This window comes from Anopheles marshallii, chromosome 3 (assembly GCF_943734725.1).
Source record: "Anopheles marshallii chromosome 3, idAnoMarsDA_429_01, whole genome shotgun sequence".
NCBI lineage: Eukaryota > Metazoa > Arthropoda > Insecta > Diptera > Culicidae > Anopheles > Anopheles marshallii.
Window position 1 is genome coordinate 10,277,352 of NC_071327.1, and position 22,320 is coordinate 10,299,671.

The 22,320-nt window shown below is 45.0% G+C and overlaps 2 protein-coding genes across 2 annotated transcripts; one reads left to right on the top strand and one right to left on the bottom strand.

Moving 5' to 3' along the window:
* Positions 1-7,539: 7,539 nt before the first annotated feature.
* LOC128713869 (putative E3 ubiquitin-protein ligase UBR7) lies at positions 7,540-8,839 on the top strand. Its single transcript, XM_053808740.1, has 2 exons — positions 7,540-7,671; positions 7,742-8,839. The coding sequence occupies exons 1-2, from the start codon at positions 7,540-7,542 to the stop codon at positions 8,837-8,839; spliced, it is 1,230 nt and encodes a 409-aa protein (XP_053664715.1).
* A 339-nt stretch (positions 8,840-9,178) lies between these two features.
* LOC128713734 (ETV5-related protein Ets96B-like) lies at positions 9,179-21,252 on the bottom strand. The gene is made up of 5 exons (XM_053808601.1): positions 21,199-21,252; positions 16,494-17,061; positions 16,165-16,389; positions 14,147-14,290; positions 9,179-10,161 (listed from the first exon to the last, which is right to left on the bottom strand). The coding sequence occupies exons 1-5, from the start codon at positions 21,250-21,252 to the stop codon at positions 9,179-9,181; spliced, it is 1,974 nt and encodes a 657-aa protein (XP_053664576.1).
* Positions 21,253-22,320: the final 1,068 nt, after the last annotated feature.

Below are 22,320 nucleotides of genomic sequence, written 5' to 3' on the forward strand. Positions count from 1 at the left end.
TCTTGCGGTTGGTTCCACACCGCTTGACACTGTACGGGGCTTGAGGTGGCTCACCCCCCCTCCTCCACCGGGAGGGGGAGTTAGGTCTTAAATTCATGGCCGACTACAGAAAAGGGTAAAGTTTTGCATTCGTTGATCGCGATTAAGGGTCACGGAAACGCGTACGCAAAGAGGATCGTGTGTGCCGTCAGGGTGGGGGGGAGGTATAGCAGAAGGCGCGAAAAAAAAAGGCAAACAAAACGAGTTCTCAGAGACACAAAATACCGGTGGTGTGTGCGTGCGGCTACTTCTCCGTTGCAAAATAAAACAACACGGTACGGTACAGCGCGCAGTAAATGCGCGAATGCGACCAATAAATAATCCGCCTTCTTCAAACTTTAGGCCGCCACTGCACGGCCTGAGAAGGAGGTACGACCGGTTATGACCTTCTCTCCTCGTCTCGTCAGCCAACTGGCGGTGTATAGTTCTACTATTTTACGGCAGCGAGTTCCCCGCGCTCTGTAGTAGTGACCGTGGCAAGTCTTATGAGAACCATTGCGCCATCGGCGAACTACGAATTAACGGTTAGAACCGGTGTGTAAGAAGCTAAGCGTCTTAAAAACGGCCGAAAACCCCACGCACTATACACCCCCGAGGGGTAACTCGCCGCGTGTTTTATTGTTTTACGTAAAAAAAAACAAAGAACAGTTACATACTGGCCTACCCTTCCCACGGAAGTACGGACAGACAACGCAAATTGTCGGCTTATTGTCTTTCAGCGTCCAAGCGTCATCGTGTAGTAGCTGCTGCACACATTGTGTCGCCATTGTGAGTTTGAAAAATTGTAGCCACGCTCGAACTTGTTCTCCCCCGTGTACTGCACCAAGTAGTGCGCCGGGGAGAGGATTGCGAGAACTGGTGGAAGTAAGTGTTTTGACATTGAATTCTTCAGGACATTCCACCCCGGACACGAAGAAACGCAGCTGCGCGACCACAATTTCAAACACGTGCGTCGTCAAATGCGCAATGGATCGTCTCGCCTTCTGCCTTTCTAACGTGCCTGTGTTCGGCGATATGGTTTGCGCGAATTAGAATGGTAGAATACTCCTTTAGGGATGCCGCCAAACACGCCATTCTTAGCCGATACCGTATGGACTTAGCTGATTACAAGATCATCTATCAAAAACTGGTGGGTACACCGTTTCATTATCCCCACGGAAGGGCGAGAGAGAGAGATCGCGTAGTAGTGTGTTAAAATTCGACGCAATCATTCAGACGAAAAGGCCGCCACACATCAGATGGAACTTATATGCTTGCTCGCATGCTAATGTGCTTCACATGCGGTAGAGTTTTGGAATTCAAAACTCGCTACCCCCCGTTTCTGGACTCTCGTCTATTTTTTTCCGGCGGCCGTGTGTAACCACCATCATTCTCAACGGTGCCGTTAATAAACTGTGCTTTACATGCAAGAAGCAACGCCACAAACCGCCGCACTCTCCCGAGCTGCATATTGCGAACGGTGGTTGGATGATGATTGCGCATATACAAATATATATTTACTCTTCGACCGCGTGTGTACGGATGCATGCGCTGCTGCGTGATTTCGGTATAAGTAACGTTCGAATCGCAACCTTGTACTTGTGCGCTACTACGGTTGTCTCTCTCGAAAGCGGACCAGCCAGCAGGCAAACCGTATAATACGGTGAGCACACACACGCTTTTTGATATAGTTAGCTAAATTGTTAGCGCACTGATGCAACGGTGCATCCAACACACCTCGAGAACCGAACGAAAGGCAGTGGAGATTGTTGTTTTCTTAAATTTCAGCGACTTTGCGACAGAAGCTAAGTACGTTCTACGGGTGAGTGTTAGAAGCGATATATCCAATTTTCAAACGCAAAGCATTACAGCGCCGCACATGTTTCTAAGGAGAATGTTAAAATAATATTAATTCAGCTCTGCGAATAATATTAACTTACCTTTTAAACCGCTTCTTGCTGCAACTAGCAGCAACCAACTTTCAAAGATGATCTTCGTGTTTCTGGATTGATCTCTGTTGATGTTGAGGTTGTTTTCCAAAAATTTCTACGTCTGCCACACCAATTTACTACCGGGCAGGTTCTGGCCCTATGTCATTTCGCCGATGATGAGTATGGAGACGATTTCCCCTCGATCGACCACCTTCAGAGGCAGAAAGCGGGAGATTCTGTTGTTTGGCTTCTCCTTCTTCTACTTTCTGCTATGAATGCGCAAGAGCTTTTACTTCCGTTTTACATTCAATTTATGCTGTGTAAAACACGACCGATCACCGCTCGCACTATATATTATTTTCACTAAATTTCCACCATAAAGTGTTTCTTTCCTTTTCTGCAACACTGCGAACACAATCAACACTCACTTCACTCGACACATGCGGCTCTTTCTCGCTGTGTGTATTGTTGGAGGGTGGCTATCTGCTATCTTCGGTAACAGACACACGGAATGAAACGAAAACATTAACTAGCACTCCAACGAAAACACGCTGCTGTTCATCGCACGATGAGCTCGTAGAAGGGTGGATACGTTTTTAACGCTTCCTTCTGGTACTCTGCAACACTCGACAGTGACGTGTTCCACGGATCTGCTAAAAAAGAACCAAACAATATCAAATTAGTAAAGAACAGTTACAAAGTTACAGTTAATATAGATGAACGGTACAAAATGGAAAAAAATGGTTTGAAAATTTTGCTAATTACTTCGCCACAACACAGAAAAATGATTTTTGACGTGCAGGAATCTGTCCTTCAGCAAAACTGTCAAACGCTCCATCCAACGGGGAATACGCGCCCGTAATAAATGTGTATCGTTCTTATTTTTGGGATAATCTCAAAATAGCCTGCTTGGACGATCGTTCACTGAGCGCGCAAACGTCCCTTTTGATGTGCGAACATATTAGTTTTGTGTGAGTGTGTATGTGTGTTTGATTTCATACGGCGATCACTTTACACCTTTTTTCTGAAGGAACTCTACAAGAGCGCACATTTATTGCGGTAAAGCAATCTGCACAGCGACGTGAAGCAATTGATGAAAATGTTTATTTTCGTCGTTTCGATATAAACAATAAACAGTGTGTTGGTTGGTGATTTTTTTGCCTTTGCGTAGACAACAATCAATAAACCGGCCCAACCAACAAACAATGACAGTAATGCCTATGATGTACCTGTGAGCATCATCTTTCTTTTCCCCATGGGCGCGGGATTTGTTGTTTGCTCTCATGATACGATGTGAGGGGCATAAGTAGGTCAGACACGACACGCGTGGAAAAAGAAATGATGCTCGGGATGTTGGTTCTACTATGTTTAACCACTCATAAACCGATGTTATAGTGGCGCCAGCTCACCACCACCCCCGATTGGACCTATTGCTCTGTATAATCCAAATATGTCCGATGTGCTAAACAATGGAAAATATATGATTAAAGCAAACATCGTGAGATGTATGCATGAGATTTTATGCTTCCTTCATTTAGAGCTTTACAGTATTAAATGACAATTGAATAAATCTCAAAAAACTATTACCATTAATGGAATGCAATAAAGCTCGGTTATGTATACAAAGCCTTCAGGAAAATGCGTTAACACCCTATCGACGTGCCATGCCCCAACTGGCCAGAAACTTAGCTAATGCCACCCATTTTTGTTAAAGATTTTTTTTAGAGATTTAAATTAGATTAAAGATTTTTCATAGCCTTTACCAAAATCTTCAGTGGCTCTTTCTGGGAGATTGTCTGCTAGTCAGATGCTGCCTGCTGGTCTCGACAAACACTTTCACATAGCATAGTCCATCTTGTACAGGTACTTCTTCACTGTTGGGCCGACCGTTCGAACTTCTAGTGAGAACCCAAAGAAACCTCACAAGGTAAACCTTCTTCTCTCCAGTGTGAACAAAGCTTTAAAAGCAGTTGGCTTACTGTTGGCCTGGCAAATTTGCTGATAAAGTTGCCAAATTAGGCCTGTGCCTTGGATAGGATAGCTACAAAACACGAAACAGTGCTGGAGTCTTCAAGTTAGTCTAAAGTGTCCATCCTTTCGATAACCATTGTCTATTTAGTATTAGCTTTTTCGAGAGTGTTTCCAATCTAAAGCGATTTGATTGGTTATGGAGCAGTAAAACTCAACCTTCTCAACGGTTTGGCCTCCCCCAAAACCAAAATGCAGTGGGCCATCATCAAGCAAAAGGTTAACTTTCATTTTTTTTCTTCTCACGTGGCGTATTTCGTTTCATTTCACTGCTAGACAATCGACACCGCGAGCAGCCAACAAAAACCGAACCGATGTCCCGGTGGTGCGGCATGTACCGAAGCCTTTTTTCCTTCCAATTCCAATTTTCGGTGCTTTCGGAACCGACAAATCGGTAGACCTCTAATAATCGAAACCAAGCCACGGGCATCGACGTTCATGCTGAGATGGATGGAGTGGGACCGCTGGCCTGGCAAATGAATGAATGAAGGTTCGTGAAATATAATTGCATTGTGCGCGGCCATAAATTGCGGCGGCAGTGACGTTACGCAATTGGAAACGTATTTCTCCAAGCGTGTGTGTAAGCCCCTTCTCGGTGGTAACCAACTTCTTTTTCGGCCACTTCGGGCCGATTGGGTAGGTTGGGAAACGGTGTACCCCGAGAGTTTAGATGTTTCCTATAACAGCTCATACACACGCACGACCGGAAGCAGAAGCGGCTCTTGGCTGGTGTGTGGTGAGGTTTATTAATTCCTTCTGCACCACTCACAGCCACACGGTTTCGTTCGGTCGTGCGTGATTTCTTTCCTTTCCTTTCCTTTCGGCACATTCGCCTAACCACTTTCGCGAAACCGTAACCATCCGGTAACCGTATGTAGTGTGGTGGCTCCATCTCTCAATCCCGCATCATCCGCCCGGGTTTTGGACCACAATCGGTCTACATAGCAGCAACAGCAGCAGGGGTTTCCACCGTAAACAACGGCGATGTGTGCGTCGGACATGAATATTTTGTTCAATTCACGGTACATTGATTCCAGCAGTGAAAAGATTGTACATATGCCCATGATGGGGAGGTGTGTAGCGTATGCTGACTGCTGTCGGAAGGGTTTTGCAACACACCACCATGCAATGTTTTGAAAGATTCGCGCTATCGCGTGCGATTTTTGTGCTGCTGCTACTGTTGTTGTTTGTGTTCATTCGCAGCACACAACGCGACATGTGAATCATTGACGTGGGAGAGGAGAGATAAAAACACATCATCATCATTTCGTCACAAATGTTGAACATTTCATCATAATTAGTGCTTTAGGCAATTATCTCCTCCATGTTTTCACGCTTTGACGTTGTTATAACTTTCATCCTGGTATGTTTCCTATGACGACCAGATACGAGGTATCGACAGCAACAACCAACTAAACCTCATACCGTGCGTTTCGAGCGTGTATTTGGTGTCTGTAACCGTTGCTAAGGATCCGTTTAGAACACATTGATTTTTTCACCTACAATCGAGACAAAAATATTACAGGGTATGGGACAACACGTATCGATTTTTCCAACTGTTCCTGTGCTGGTCAAATTGCTGCAGCGGATGCGTTTGGTACGGGTGGAAAATCAATAATCTATTGTGTGTCAAATCACTTCCAACGGCAGCAGCAGACACATTTGCGAATAATCGTAGCAACTGAGTGTTTACGAGCAAACACAATCTGCACCAATACCACCTGAGCGCAGCGAGCACAGGACCACTTTCGTGTCGTGCCGTGTGTGTGTGTGTTCGCCCTTTTGTGTTCTTTTCTTGTTGTTGGCTATTTTCGAAGTAGAAGTTTTCTTTCTATTTTTTCTGCACAAGAGCGCTGTTTTTTTTCGCACGCTTCTGCTGTTGGTTTGGTTTTTCGCCATTTTGACGGCGACTCTGGCGCTACAGTGTTTCACATATGGGGGAGGGGGGAGGAATTGGAAGAAAGAATTTCGGGAACGACGGGCTGTACTGTGCAGCTGAGTTACAATTGGAAGATCTGTTTTGCACACACCATTTTGCCTCCCTGTTTCGACAACAATGACTCAGTGAAAACACGGCACACTCTCCATGGCATTTGCGCATGAAATGACACACAGTTGCGGAACGCAAAGTGGGACTCGCAAATCACTTTGGAGGGGCCGACAATTTACTTTTCCTGAGAGCACACTTACACACGCAACACAGTTCACTGCTTTATGGCTTTTCAATCACCGTATAACCCGCGGGATAGATTAGTTGCAGATAACGAAACGAGAATGCAACCACAATCGTCACTTTGATACTGTGTTGTCCCTTTGTATCGTTTCTCACCAACGAAGGGCCGAGCAGATGGGGAGCTTGACGTTTCTTTGCAGAATTTGACGTGCGCAGCAATAGGCATAAAACGATAGGAAATGTGACTTTTTTTTTATAAAAAAAAACAGGTATACTAGAGCAGGCTCGCCCCATCTAATCAGCACACTACACACACGCACACACACGGAGATGGATGGATTTAACTAATCTTCTTCTTTCTCTTTGCACCAATCCTACCACTCCGCGATGTGTGTTCCTGCTTTTTCCTCGACCGCAGAAAGGGGCGATAAAATTAGATCCTGCTTAGAAAAACGCTCACACCAGTCGAAGCACACACACACGTCGGGAAATTATGCAAGCTTTTCACACACTTTCTGTGTGTGTTTCCATTCGAGAAAACGCACAGAAAACGCTCGGTGTTACCTTTCCCTTTTTTCGTCGGAAATTCGATTCGCACCTTTGGCTTCCCAAGCACGACACAATTTTCTAGTCAGTACGGTACGGTGTTGCACGACGTATTCGGACGCAGCGCGGATGCAGCATTGAACGTACAGTTCGCTATTAGCGCGTTTTGTGTGTGAATTAGAAATAAAAGAACCCCATCCGCGATGTGCCTCCCACTTCGGTAGGAAAAGGAATTATGAAGCATTTTCTACTGTTCAATGATGGTTTATAAGCATGGGTTGAAAGACGCACATAAGGTTGCTACATACAGTGGTGTGCAAAATTGTGTACCAGCTGCAGCTCTTACTTTTGGTTGATGATGATGCCAACAGAAAAGGAATGTTTCCATTTGCTTAGGTAATAGCAAATAAATTAACTTAAAAAGGTACGATTAATGCGAAAATATGCTTTTTAAAATGGTGGGTATTCTCCTACTTTGTGAACAGCAGCTGCAGATATCAATTGTTAGAATAGCTTAGCAACCTTGTGCTTTTCTAAGCAACGGTTTTTCGATTCGGAAAAAAGATGGTTTGGCAGGTGTCAGTTTCGGATGTTTGGCGCTTGCGGTTTATAATTTCGCGGAAACCTTGTCTGGCAAAGTTGTGTTTGTAGATCATCTGGAACAGGAAGGACTAAGAAGAATCCTGACGAAAATTTGTGAAGATTGTACAATTCCAGTAGTGTGAACGATTGTATTATACGTACATTCCCTTAACTGTAAAAGGTATGACGTTTTCAATAAGTTTAAGCTTGAAGCTTTCTAATAATACGATTGTATTTGTTCATAACAGCTACTCAAGCAAGATGGAGCAAAAGGCGGACCAGGATACATCGTACGTTACCATGGCAGATATCTTACAAGAACAGGAAGAGCTGGAAGAAACGTCACGAGCGGTTCTCGGTGGGTCAGACGAAAAGAATTGTACCTACTCCAAGGTATGCATGCAACGGCACAATAATATCCGACAACAAAACCTGAACTCCATTTACGTATTTCGCTTTCCAGGGATACGTTGGTCGTCAAGCGCTGTACGCTTGTTTGACCTGCGTGCCAGAAGCGCGAGGCGTTGAATCGAAACGCAGTGGCATTTGTTTGGCCTGTTCGTTGCAGTGTCATGATAATCATGAACTGTTAGAGTTGTACACCAAGCGGAACTTTCGTTGCGACTGCGGTGGCAAACGTATGCCGGATGTGAAATGCAAGCTGGAACCACGGAAGGAGGAAGAAAACGAGCGCAATCGCTATAATCAAAACTTCTCCGGACTGTACTGCGTCTGTCACCGGCCGTATCCGGACCCGGAAGATGATGTGGATGATGAGATGATTCAGTGCATCGTCTGCGAGGATTGGTACCACATGAGACATCTGGATGTGGATAAACCAAAAAGTGCGAAGGATTATGCGGAAATGGTTTGTGGCGGTTGTATGGAGGCGAATCCATTTCTGAAGAATTACTTCGGTAAGATAAACGACGCTTACAAAACGGTGCTGGATGATACGGTTCAGGTAGATGTAACTGGTTTGGATGAGTCAAATGCGGCTGCCGAAGCAGATCCAGATGTTGCAGGACCGAGCGAACCTAAACAACGCCGATTGAACGATTCAAAGGTCCCGGAGGAAGAACTAAAAAAAGTGGCATCATTAATTTCGTTGGATATTTGCACCATGCCACCAATCGTCACCGGTGACGAGTGCAAACCGTCGTACAAGAAAGGCGCATCGTTTTGGGTTGAAGGTTGGCGTAAGTTCCTTTGCCAGTGTAAGGCATGCGTGGAGCTATACAAGCAGCATGGCGTTGAGTATTTACTGAACGAAAAGGACACGGTGAAACATTATGAAGAAGTTGGCAAGCAAAGGCACGGCACGGATGGAACGTCGTACGAACAGGGCATGCAAATGTTGGGTCAACTGGATCGTGGCACGCAGGTTGATATGCTCACCGAGTACAACCGCATGACCAGCAGGTTGCGCGAGTTCCTTGATCAGTTCGTGGCGAACCAGCAGGTGGTGACGCGTGACGACATCAATGAGTTCTTCGCCAAACTGAACAAGGAGCGCCGTGAAACTGCCACCAGTGGTCCTCCACCTTATTTCTGTCGTTAAACATTGGTTTGCCAACCCACAGGCAAAATCAAAATTTCGAAATAATTCCACCCACATGTATTAGCACGCTCTCAATGGCCAACTAAAACGGCCATCTACTTACGAATAAAGGTCATAGTTTGTACAAACAAGAAGGCAATGATGCATTAATACACCTGGACACGATGGTAAGCTGTTAAATAGTCTTTATTGCTTTTCATTCAGTAAAACAAATCCATCCCCGGGATAGACGGTCACGGCCAAGAAAGTTCCTCTTCGGCTAGCGGTTGTTTGAGCAAAACTTTTGTTAGATTGTTGGGCCTTTAGACCACGCTTCAAGAAGCATCAGTCGCGCCGGTTTCAACCACTTTGGTTATACACCACCGTTGAGCTCCCGTTGAAGTAAGGATTCCGATCGACGTCATCGGTTACATCGCTTCCAACGAGCTGTCCACCACCGGTTGGACCCGCGTTGTGACAGTTGGGCGAAGACGAGGACGTCCCATTCGGGCCACCATGATGGGCACCGTGTGGCAATCCACCATCCATTCCGGTGCCACCACCGTTACAGGATTGGTTTGCCTGCGCACCGGAAGTCCCGTACGCCATGTTGAACAGTGCCTCTGGATCGCACACGAACTTGTACACGTACCGCTCGCCGGCCACCTTCTGCATGATACCCTTCTCGTAGTAGTAGCGAAGACTTCGCGAAAGCTTATCATAGTTCATGGCGGGTCGGTTCTTCTGTATGCCCCACCGGCGGGCAACTTCCTCCGGTTCGACCAGCTTGAATTCCATCCCACGACCCGTCCAGGCAATGCACCCGGCACTGGACGAAGGTTCATCGAGCAGGGCCACCAAGAACTGCCATAGCTGTAGCGATCCTCGGCGCTGGTGGAGCGCTCCATTGGAACCATTTTGCTGCAGCGCACTCAACGGGGAAGGATTCGTTGTCGTGGTAATGCTAGCGATGGAAGCGGCCGTTCCACCGGCACCGGCACAGTAGTCGGTTTCACTCGACGTCACAATGTCCGCCGGTTGACGGTACGGGTAACCACCTCCAATCGAGGGCTGGTGCAGGAACGGATCGGTCGCGTGTGAACCATCGCCCGAACCCTGCTGTACACCGTGCGTCCCAATGGTCAGCGAGTGTTGGTGATGTTCGAGGGATGCGGCCGCCGCCACTGCTGCCGATGCCAGATGGGACGTGGAGTCGGGAAAGATCGAATGCTGCGGTACCAGCTGTGGCGGTGAAGATTGCTGTGACTGTAGCTTGAGCGACGTGTACAGCGGGTCGGAAAACATACGCTCCGAGTAGGAATGCCAGGCAGCGGCTGCCGACACTGAAAACGAAATGGATGAATGGGGATGTTGGCCAGAAGGAGAAGAAGAAGAAGAAGAAAAAAAAATCAGTTACAGATATTCCAAGGCATGCGGAAGGCGGAACTTTCAGCAAGCAATCCGTTGCGAAATGGTTGAATGACGACAACGTCGACGACGGCTAAAAGCAGTCGTTCCATGCATATTTAATGTCGCTAATAGAGCTGGTTCCATCCCTCGAGCCATGGCTTCAATGGTCTCCTTTTTGTTTTGGTCTTTTCTGGCGTATCTTAACCAACCAGCTTAACCTCGGGAATCACGGGATACGGCGGTAATCGGATTTTCGGTACCTTGGCCCAGGTAAAGGTGGCTACTCTGCACTCGAAAATTCCGTCGGGATTTACGGTACGCGAACGGGAATGCAAAGCCATTGTTCGTGTTTATGCAATTTTAATACGTCGAGAGTCTTTTCGGTGAAATAGCATCGAACGGCGGGCCCGTGATTCTTCTTTTTCCCCCCCGTTAAAGCGGGGGTTGAAGAAACTGCCCCCGAAATCGTCACGACGAATGAATGGACGGGGATGACTTCAATTAGAAGCTTCATTTCATTTATATCAATTATGTAGACAAACAATTAGCTGCTCGTTTTGTGGCGATTCATTCCACTACGCCCCCTTTTGGGCCATTAACGTGGCTTACATCGTTTGGACACGGGGTGGCTTGTTGCAAATTTAATCTCTCCATTGTTTTTCCCTTCGACTCCTAACCCTTTGGCAGCAAAGGTGTGTGTGGCTACTGCTACTGTGGCAGGTTCGTTGTGTTCCCTAGGGTGCTTACACAGAAGGTTAGCTCATTGTTAACAGGGTGCTCCGATGCTCCGATGGGCACGATTAAATGTGTTTGTTGCGTAAACAAGTGGCTCATAAGCGGTGTGTGTACGACGGGCCAGAAGGTTTTAATCGAAAGGCAGCAGTTTACGTGTGGACCACGATGGACCTATACCCGACCCCGGAAAACGGTATACAGCTATTTTATGCTTCACTGTACGCGGTACGAACTGCTCGGTCGCTCGGGAAAAAGGGGTTTTTCCCGAAAGGATAAATTTTACCTTGAAGGAATTTGAACGTTCCAGAGGGGGTTGAGGAGAGAGTGCACGAAGGGTGCTAATGCTAATGAAATGTTTGGCCACGCGTACGGCACCCTGCCGCCTAGGGTGGTGAGAAAATCGGGAAAACATAACGGGGGAAAACCCTCCCGGTGCACGCTTCGTCGTTTGTCTGTTGGTTGACTGTAAAGCGGGGGCAAAGGTTTAATGTAAAATTATTAATAATAAATGGATCGTAATGCCTGATACTTTCCAGTCAAACAAACTTAGTCGGTTCAGTCAATTTCTCTACGGGGAGGTCCTCTGTGTTTTGGAAGCAGAGCGGTTGGGAAATGTTTAACACTAGAAACTACACTAAATAAAGAAAATATAGGTTGTTAATTTCCACCGATGAAGACAATTTGAAATTAATTCTAATGGGTTAAATTAAACAAGTGAGCAGTAGTGTCGGCAGCTCACAGTAAATTCCTCTATAATGGTCCCACTTTCCCAATTTGTAATAAAGTTTTTAGTTTTTAATAAAGATTTGCCTTAAGCTGAGGATTCTTTTGGCTTACAGTAAATGACTCTACTGAAGCCCCTAAAAATTCACCCAACAAATTGTTTCTGAAGGTCGATAAAGGTTTGAAGTTCTATGGTGGGATGTTCCATTATTTTAGCAAAAATAGCTTTGTTATAGTGCCTACCAAAAGTCACCCAAATTGCTTCACACGTTCTGTTTCTCCATTACACAGGCTAATTTAAACGGTTACCAAGGTTTGTCTAAAAATCCAAATTAAATCAATAAGCAATTTCACGATAATATCATCGGCTCACAATACATTATTCTATTGTGGTCCCACTGGTGTCATCTGGTGTTGCTGTAGTTGCACTATAAGTGGAAAAAATATATTCTTGCACGTGTTTACGCTTATGGCTTTATTAACTGTGTCTGCCTCACGGGATAACAACATTTCCTTTATTGCCAAAACCTAAACTAACATTGAAAGGTAGCTTTGGGACGGGTAGACTTAGGGGTTAATGGACATTGAGAAGGAGGTCTTAGATTAGTGGAAACGGAAAGACGAATGGTACACGAAGTTCGGTATGAATCGAATTGAATCAAAGTTCGATAAGTTGGAAAGGCTTACACAGTCCGACCAATTCCTCATCAAATAACCTCAGACGCGCACAATCTTTCGACACTGTCTAACTCCACTCTCACAGGCTATTTTAATCTCTTTTAAAACTTCTCTTAAAGTCCAGCTTCGAAACAGAAACTCGAACAGAATAAAAGGCCTGAAGTAGTATAATCTTTCAACACCTTCTCAATCTTAGTTTATTTTAATGTTTTTTAAGATTTTTTAAAAAGGTCAAAACTAGAATTAACCTATTAAGCAATTATATCGGCAGCTCACAGTAAAGTATTCTATAGGTGGTCCCACCAATCAATAGGTAATGCTGTAGTTTCACTAAAAGTGGAAAAAACATTCCTAGTAAAAATAGCTTTAGTTTTTGTTGTGGAATGCTTGGAAAGGGAAGCTTCAGTCTGTCACGTTCTCGCAGCTCACAGTGTATGACTTCTCAGCGATCCCACGCAGCGAAGTCCCATCATGTCCCCATTGTGATGCAAGTAATCTTTTTCCCACTTAACACCAGCACTATACCGCCATTTCACTCAAATCGAATCACCTTCCGTACGATCAGAAGAATGACAAAAATCCCAAACTTACAAGTATGCAAATACGACTGTTGCCTTTCAATAACCTCTAATCTGGAAAGTCAATCAGATTAATCAAAACGGCAACCGATGGTGGTGCATTAAAGATTATTCTTCTCGCGATTAGAGTGAGTGTACTTCGCAATGGAATTAGACGTTCCGTTTTCGGTGATAAATTTTCACCACGTCCCGGTATGGGTGGCGCTGGGTTGGTTTCACCTTTTTTTCACAAACAAATAAACCGTGTGGCGGCGGTGGGGTGAGAAGTGAAGAAATCACCACTCGGCTCTCTATAGCAACGGCAGCAGGATGACACGATCAGGCAATGAATATTAATTCACAATTCATTCTCCCTTCAGGCGTGTCAATTTTCCGACGGTATGCAGCCCGATATTATGGCGTATTGCGTTTTGGGAAAGGGGAAATAAAAATTACCATTTTTTTTCCACCACTCGCGCACGGATTTCGCGGATAAGAACGCGAATACGGTGACGAAAACGAAATCCAATTTGTGCGAATAGGTAAAGGTGGCGGTGTGTGCGTGCGTAAACATCGCTCCTGAATGAACCATTAACAATACACACCTTTCATTGAGTGATCGAAGTGTGCGGCGATGTTGAACATATTTTGTTTTCTCATCCTCTTTTTCACCTTTTGCATCATTTTTCCACCCATTTTGGGGTGCGGGATGGGTGGGTTTGTTTGCGTTTTTACGGTGTTGGATGCAGGTGGATTAAGGAAGATGTCGCTTTCATGCCATATTTGTCACGCGTCCGGTTCCTCCAAAAATGAGGAAGGGTGTATGAACAGCCCAAGTCGAGTGTCGTTCAAGTGTGGTGTATATTTGTGAAATTTAACCTGCCGGATTTCTTCGGGAAATCACCTCCCTTTACAAGAATGTTGTTTTTTTTTTACCCCCATTTTTATCCACTTCCTTTCGTGCGTCAGTTTCCGTCGGTGAGAAATTTTACCGCCGAGCTGGTAAGAAATTAAATTACGTGGCAATTTTGATTCGCGATTATTCATCTGTTGATTTGTACAGCGCGAATAGTGTGGGAAAAAGATGGTACCGGCCGCGGTACAAATTCAAACCAATTCGGTAGTCAATTTTGGTTACATTTCCGCTTTTTGCGTCAGCAAGACCGCGGGGACTGCGTCGGTTCGGTAAGCTGGACGTAATTTTTAAGAACATGTTCTTACTTACCGTCGTTCGGTTCGCGCTTGACTAGTTGGGGAGGTGTAGACAGCCGGTAGCAGTAGGCGGCGGCAGCAGCAGCCGGATGTGCGGTGGCGGGAGTAGTCGCGAAATCGAAAAATGCCGACCGTTCATTCCGTATGGCTTTTGTCCCTGGGATGAGCGTACGCGAATCGGAGTCACAAAGCGGGATGATGACCAAAGGTGTGTTATGCAGAATGTAAAAAAAAATAGAAGCATAAGTTCCTTTTGGATAAGAAAACGCTAACAGATAGCACACAGGGTGATTTTCTCATGAAGATGACAACGGGAATAAAAAAAAAACCCAGGGATGGCTGGCGAGATTGCGACAAGATTGAACTTCCGTTTTCATTTTAAGGAGGCGGTTTTTTGTTGTCCCAAGAACCGTGTTTTGTTCGCGCTGTTTGTGAGCAAGAAGGACAAGAGATTTGCGACCAGCTCAAAAACAAGGACAGCATCACGATGCTCAAGAAGTGGAAGATGACACACTTACAGTGTGCATGCGGCACATACATGCGCCCTTCCTTGTCGTGCTAGCGAACCCCTGCAAAACCGTACCCAGGGCCCGTAGAACCGCCCGCTGTGCCCGAATATTAAAGTCCTTTTGTGTAATTTATTCTTTGATTATCTTGCCTGACGGGAAAAGTCAACCGAAAAGTTGGCGACGTCGATGCGCGACAGTTTCAATGGAAAACTGTTTAAGTTTTCTTTTTCATCTCAGCAAGCGGCAACTGACAGGTGGGACAATCTCTGCGTCTTTCGAAACGGTGATCTGCTGGTGAAAGGTCGAAACCGTGCAGATCGGTTTAATGTGGGAAAAATCTTCATTGTTATGTCATACGGCGAAAAAACATGGTTGAGAAAAAAAAATTTAAGTTTCTGTTGTATTTCTAAGAATTGGATGATTTTCCACGTTTCACACAAGATTTTATGGTTCAGAAATAAATGTGCATTAAAAGTGAGCTTTTGTTGTACGAATTGCAGCCATTTAGGCGCTACTTTTCGTTAGTGAAGCAATTCGTTGGTATTTGGTTACTCATCGGTATGAGCTCAACGCGAATAACGCCTAAAGTTATGCAATGTTAATGGCTGAGTTTGTGTCTTGGATGCTCACTGTTTAAACTCCTGAAAGTATGCAATTGATAATTTGAACATCAAGACCGATCATTGTTAACCCAGATCGAGCGCAGATTTTGTAAGTACTTTATTTTAAAAGGGGAAAAAGATGTTTTGATATTGACGTTCGACATTATTTATTCTTCCAAAACATCCTTCTTCCGATACTTGCACTTGACTTTTGGCATGATAGCCTTCTATTTAACGATTACAATGAAATCCCATAGATCAATACCGACTCGTTCCCAACAATGTGCCCGACGTATCCTTTTTCAATAACATTTTATTTATTATTAAGTTTAAAATAGCTGAGCAAACCCGTAAGCATATGCTTGGCCGATAGTTGATTTAATATGTCCATAGCCCTAGGGCAGCAACCGTACCGAAGCGTTTCGCTACACACCAGCCCACGGTTTTGTTTGACTGTTACTGTTGCTGTTAATTGAATTTGTTTTCGAATAAAATATCGAGCACGTGGGCAAGTCGAGGGATTCGGAGCACAGGGCGGGCTAGAGGGCTTTACGCTGTACTCGACCAGGATGGCTCATTCGCGGCAAAATGGTTAGAGAAAGAAGGGATGCAAGTATTTGCGTTACGCGGCACGGCATACACCCGTGCCTTTGCCTGTCGAACTGACTCAGGAACAGCCAACAGCACAACATTACCAACATTAACTCCGTGCGTTCCGTGTCAATATTTGTACGCTCTCAAACTCCAAAAAGCCAGCCAGCAAACGCACCACGGACGCACGGAACGAGTAATGTAAATAATTTTGCTCTAAAATGGAGCAAAATTTGCTAACTTTGGCCGGGTTTGTTCAGGGTGGAGCGGTGCATGACGGGACTGCGCTGTGGAACTCGCTGGAACTTTCGGGTTCCTTCGGTACTTACCGTGTTCGTGGCGCAAGCTGTAACTATCACAACTTTCCTGTATGAAGGTACCGGCCGCTGCTGCCGCCGGTGTCCACGGGAGATGGCCGGTAATGGCGGGCGGTGATGCGGTCAGGTCCCGTGGATGTGGCCCATGATGGTGCGGATGGTGGTGATGATGGTGATGGTGATGGTGGTGCGAATTGAGCCGATACCCGGAACTGATCCGATAGTCCGGATAAAAATCTACAAGCATGATGAGTTTTTTTTTTTACAAATAAAGTTACAGAAATTAAGTTAGCCATTGCCGAGGTCAGAGCGCATGGAATCTTCCAGGAACGTGCGCTTACCATTTGTGAGGGCCGTGGACGAGGCATTGTTCGTGTGGAATGGATTCACATGCGCTAGCGATGCGTTTGCGAGCGAACCCGCCGGTTCCGGTGAGGATGGAATGGCCGGATTGCTACTGCTGCTGCTGCTACCATTGCGCTGGTGCGGCTTACCCGCACCCGAACCGTTCGGGACGGCACTGTTACTACCGGTGGTAGCACCCGCGACACTTGTCACTGCCACTGCCGATGCGCCACGGTTGTCCAGATTGTGCTGCTGCGAATGCAGCGGATGGTGGTGTTCGAGCTGATGCTGCTGCTGCTGCTGCTGGTGAAGGTGGTGCTGGTGGAGTAGATAATTGGCGGCCACCGAGGAGGCTACCGGTGAGGATAGGGAGGTGGACAGGAAGTCGTTCGTGTGCTGTGTGTCCCCGACGGTGGCCGTGCCGACGACGAGCGTTGTACTGGCGCTCGTCCGATTGTCACCCCCGCTGACAGAGAGAATCAGTGCGGCCGCTGTTGAGGTTGAGGCCGCACCAACCGTGGCTCTTGTCGAGGTGGATGAAGACGCGCCTGAATCGAGGTCCTGCTGTGAGCATAATGTAGAGTCCCATGGCAGCAACGGGAAAACGAACCGTTTGGGGAGGGTGAAGAAAGTGGCATGTAAGAAAGCGAAGAATATTTTAGTCAAACAGTTCAATCAAGGTTATCATTTATCAAAATCTATTCACTCGCAGCGCCCTGACCGGAGCGGGCGAGGGTTTTTCCTTTCACCTGTTACCGTCATTTGTTGGAATTATGTCAAGTTTTTTGCGTTGCTCCGGTCGCCGTAATAATGATTATAATATCGTTTGTTTATCCCAGGTCGTGGCTGGTTTGGTGAAATACGCGATACTTGCCCCGTCAGTCGGTAGTCCTACCGGTCCCTGCGTACACTGTTATTGCTTTTACCATTAGCGCCACGCCGCGGGAAGGATCTAGACCGTCTTCTGTTCTACGCGGCGGGCGGTCCCTGCTTGACATGGCGTTGGTACAGCGCAGCGCAATAACCATCGACAAAGAATCAACCGTACAACAATAAGCTTATCTAACAGGCGTACCAAAACACGAGACTTATCAGCAGACAACAACAACAGCGGGAGGAAAAGACAACCTCCAACCGCAACATTAGGTTAATCAAATATCAGCCCGATGACATTGCAAACGTTCAATTGTGCTAATCGATCTATTTGCTTGCTGAAACGGACGGACCGACCAGTTACGGTGACAGTTCCCAACCACAAAACCGTCCCAACAAGGAATGGTTCATGAAAAGTTGATTAGTTGAAAAGGGACGTCCAGAAGTCCTGCAAGCGGGCCACACACCGTCGGCAAATGGGGCGAGATTCCCTGTTTTCGGATCGGTAAACAATGACGTTGTCACGGGTTTGTTGTTGCAAGCCCAGTCCAGGCCCGGGGGCCCGTTGTAACACACACCTTAAGACAATTGTTCTTGCTCGAGGTGTTAACAACGGTGCTTCAAACGATGCCAGCCAAGGTGCAGGTGGTCCCTTATGGGTTCGCTGACAAACACATCGCCACCGTGCAAACTGAGGGCGTTCATGATGGTGATGGTCAGCGACACTCTCATTAAGTAATTGGCTTTCGATTGAGAAGGGCAAAACGTCACCGCAACCTGATGGAGACGCCTGGTGGGTGTGTGTGTTTGTGTGTGTGGAGCGAAGGTGTTTTGTGTCCTTAGGGTACAATAAACACCACCGATAAGGACATTTCTCACACTCTTGGTGGAAAATCTTGCAAACGTGCGAGAGGGGGGGGGGGGGGGAAAAAAGAAAATCCGTAAGAAATTGCACTTGCGGAAAATTGAAAATAGAATTTCCCGTGCTGCCGTGCTCGCGAGATTGTGATATCCGCCGCGAGATTGTTTTTGTTTCCGGATCAACCTCTCGGATGTTGGAGTTGGTTGGTGTACGGGGCGAAAAAACCCGCTGGTTGTGGTGGGTCACATTTTTACACCCCATGCCAGGAATTTTGCCCACCGTGAAACCGTGTTGCTACATTCGCTTTTGTTTGTGCGATTTTTATTTCAAGCGATTGAAACGCAAAGGCGCGCGATGGATTTCTTGAAGGAAATGCAATTAGTTTTAGTGTCAGGGAATAGTTTGCAGTAAACTATAGGTAAGGGTTTATAGTTGTGTTCAAGGCGTTGCGCAGGCAGTTGGCGCAACTGTTGGTTCATTTCTGATATGCTCGCCGGGAAATGGAAATGTTTAGATTGCATAAAAGAGGAAATAACTAGCTTCCAACATACGATCTTTAGAAGCAAATTGTCCGTAGTTCGAGAAGGAAGGAAAGGCCTTTTTTATTTATAGCGAAAGTCCTGGCCGCATAGCTTATAATTGTTGGCAACTTTATTGAGGTCCCAATTGGGAGGTATTTACTGTTCCGAACCATGAAAGGGGACTATAACCCGAGTGTACACGGCCGCATTGCTGCGTGCCCATCCTTCATTTAATTGAGAACTCCTTTTCTCTAGCGACAGTTTAAGCTGTCTTTATAGAGTTTTGGGTCCGATTTTAGGGCTTTGGATTGATATCGGTGATAGCGATCGTCCTTCATCTAGACACCATTGTCGAAACAGTCTATTCACCATTACCTGAAATCCAATGAAATTCAAGACATCAAGAAAACTTGCTGTTGCTGGTTCCAAAAATTCACCATACAAATAGCTTATATTTATGGAAAAACATGATTAATTTTTCAGTATAAAGTAAATTGTGGTTTTATTGAGTGAGAAGGAAATTGGGACTATATAGAATTTATATAGTTCCAGTATTCACATATCCCTGGGAGACATGTACTTTGTCTGGCAAAATCCTTTAAGCTGCATTCGAGAGGAAGATGCTCAGAAAGGGTTTTGGCCCCGTAAGTATGGATGGACAATGGGCGAAATCTAGGAGCTGAACAAAGAATGGGCTGATCACGTCATGAGAATGACACTGGACGACCCAGCCCGTAACATCCTTTTAGGTACTCCACCAGGACAGAGAAGGCGTTGTAGGCACAAATTGAGATGGAGTGATGGCGTTGATGTGGATTAGAGGTCTCCTGCAGCAGGCCAGTAAGGAAGTAAGTAAGGAAATGCGTTCAATAGGTAAAGAAAAAAATCTTTTCAATTGTCTACTGAATTTGATAAATATTGTATAACCATAGAAGGATGATAAAACACACTATGAGTTTGTTACTTATTTGCTTGAATATCGATAAGAAAAATTACACGATTTTTTATTGTAAATAAAATAATTCTTCCTGTTATAGCTGAACTAGGTCTGTTAAAGTCGAGAGCAAGTCGAGAGGTTTGCTCATTATGTTACTTCAACTTTTTTACTTTTAATTTATCAGAAATCAAACTGATGTGATATAATTATGCTTTGTTCGAGAATATGTTAAAGTCATTTTTGATGTTTTTCTTTTTTCTAGCGTTTTCTATTTAAAACATTGATAGTTTCTAGATTATCAAAAATTAGGTTTGGAATAGTCATCTTTGAACTAACTGTTGACTTATTTATTTACTATATTTTTGAACTCTTTAAATATAATAACAATAAACATGTTATAACACACATGTAACAGAAACACAAAAAAGCTATGAAAATAATTGTAAACAAATGCTCACAAAGAACTGCAAACGCTAAATGGTAAATTGATATTGCCTTGAATGTGTTTTGTATTGCTACTTTGCTGCATAATTTCAATGTTGTTGGTATGCAACATTCTACTCCTTTGTCAAAGTTATATTATCATATTGTTTAATTATGCTGCCTATTGCTAATTACTGTTGATGTTTTTTCTCCGTACTGTTGTTAATTAATGGCAATTTTAAAGCTATTGTCTTCTACAGCATCTTTTAGAGAACACATTTAAATTAATTTTAATTTTATAAACCGAAACCTGAACCGAAGCCTGTATAAATATCTAAAAGCTCTAGGGCAAAGCAGTATACTATAGATGTAAAAGTAAGCTAAAAACAACTACTTATCAAAAAAGTAATAAGTAAAGCGTTTAACAGTTGCTAACTAAAGCTGATAAATCATAAGGTAAGAAATCAACCAACACTTTAAGCATCCGTCTTGCGGCCTTCAAATAACGAACGGCAGGGATGAAATTAAAACCAGAAAAATCGACACAATCCGGTCGATATCATTACCAATGCTCGTTCATCGACTTTCAACTCATCAAACCGGAAGAATACTGGGACTCTTGGATGATGTACATGTGCATGTGTGAGTGTGTGTATGTGTCTTAGTATGTGCGTGTACAGAAAGGATGATGATGACGTTGACGAGGACAGGACCGGTAAGCCATTGCAGCCTCGTCTGGAAATCGATAAATTTGCAACATTTTGTCTACATACTGATTCCGTCGATACGCAAAGGTGTGCCATTTTCGCTATTTTGGGTGCACTTTTTTGGGGCTTATGTGTGCGTGTGTGTATGCGGTCGCCTAGGAGATTGGCAACATGAGCGAGGGACACACCAATACACGCGATGTGTCACTGTCATCGGAAGAAGATCTACCACTTCCGTTGGACTTTTGTACGTGAAAGTGAATTTAGGCTCTGGAGCAATTGGGTGGCTGTGTTTGGGTGTGTGTGTGGGTAGTGCCAAAGTACAAAGTGTGGGCTTAACAAACCACTTATGAAATATAGTTTAAGTAAGCAACTTACCAAACGACCAAGCGTCGAATGTATTGGACTAATGCTTTGCGTCAATGCGTTCATTTTCACCTTGTCTTGGAGCAGCGAACCAAATATATTTTGCTGTGTTCTTTGTCACACTTAGAAAAGCATTTCACTTTGCCTCCATAAAATGGCTCCCAGTATGGATTCCACTTATATGTTGATAATCTTTACGCTAGCGACACATTTTAGCACTCACAGGTGGATGTTTTCGAAAAACTTGGTTTAAATTGCACGTGCCAGACGCTTCCGTCACATTAACTCCAACAACGCTTTGCTCAATTCTTCACTGCAAAAAGGCCAATAGCGTTGCACCCATCGCGAGACACCATGTTCCCGTAGCACAAGATTTACTATCAACACACACTGCAGCAAACCACCAATCCACTCAACGGTAAGCGATGAAATACTACGAGCAGTAGCCTGGTAACACCGAGCAACGCCATGCTTGCTTCAATCACTATTCTGCAGGGTATGCAAATTTTCCTAGCCTGTGTGCTCCCATGGTTGCACGATAAGGATAAAACGCTTGCGTATCGAGCGTGCGAGCAGGTGAACAGCAGCACACGCATAAAATGCTTGGGAAAAGTAGGCGGTTCCAGTATCTATCGCGTTGAGCGTGAGCAAAAACGGTTTGCGCAACCGTTTCTGGTCGAAGGTCCACCTACTTGTCTTCTCGTTTGCTTGCTCTCGCTGTAAAGCGTGCGATGATGGTGATGGTCCTTACCGTGCTGTGGAGAAAGTTTTCCCACACACCGCAGATTCCTACTTCGCCGATTGCTTTAGTGTGTTTCGGGTGAAAGCACTGTGGTGCTGGGTGATAATGCGAAGGTATGCTATTTGTTTTATTGGCGTATCTATAAACAACAACCACTATTCAGCACGTTGACTGCACTGACTCTCGTGTTTAAGGAGACAAACAAGCTGTTATTAATGTAAACGAGAAGTTATTTTTGTCATGCGGGTTATGCGTCACAAATGCTTTGATTCGCTCTGCCGATTGCATACTTTGCTCTAGCATCGCGTTAGCTAATACGCCAGAAAGTATGCAATAGGCAAAGCATTTTGTACATAAAATTACCTTCTTAGGGATTTTGTTTAAAGAAATAT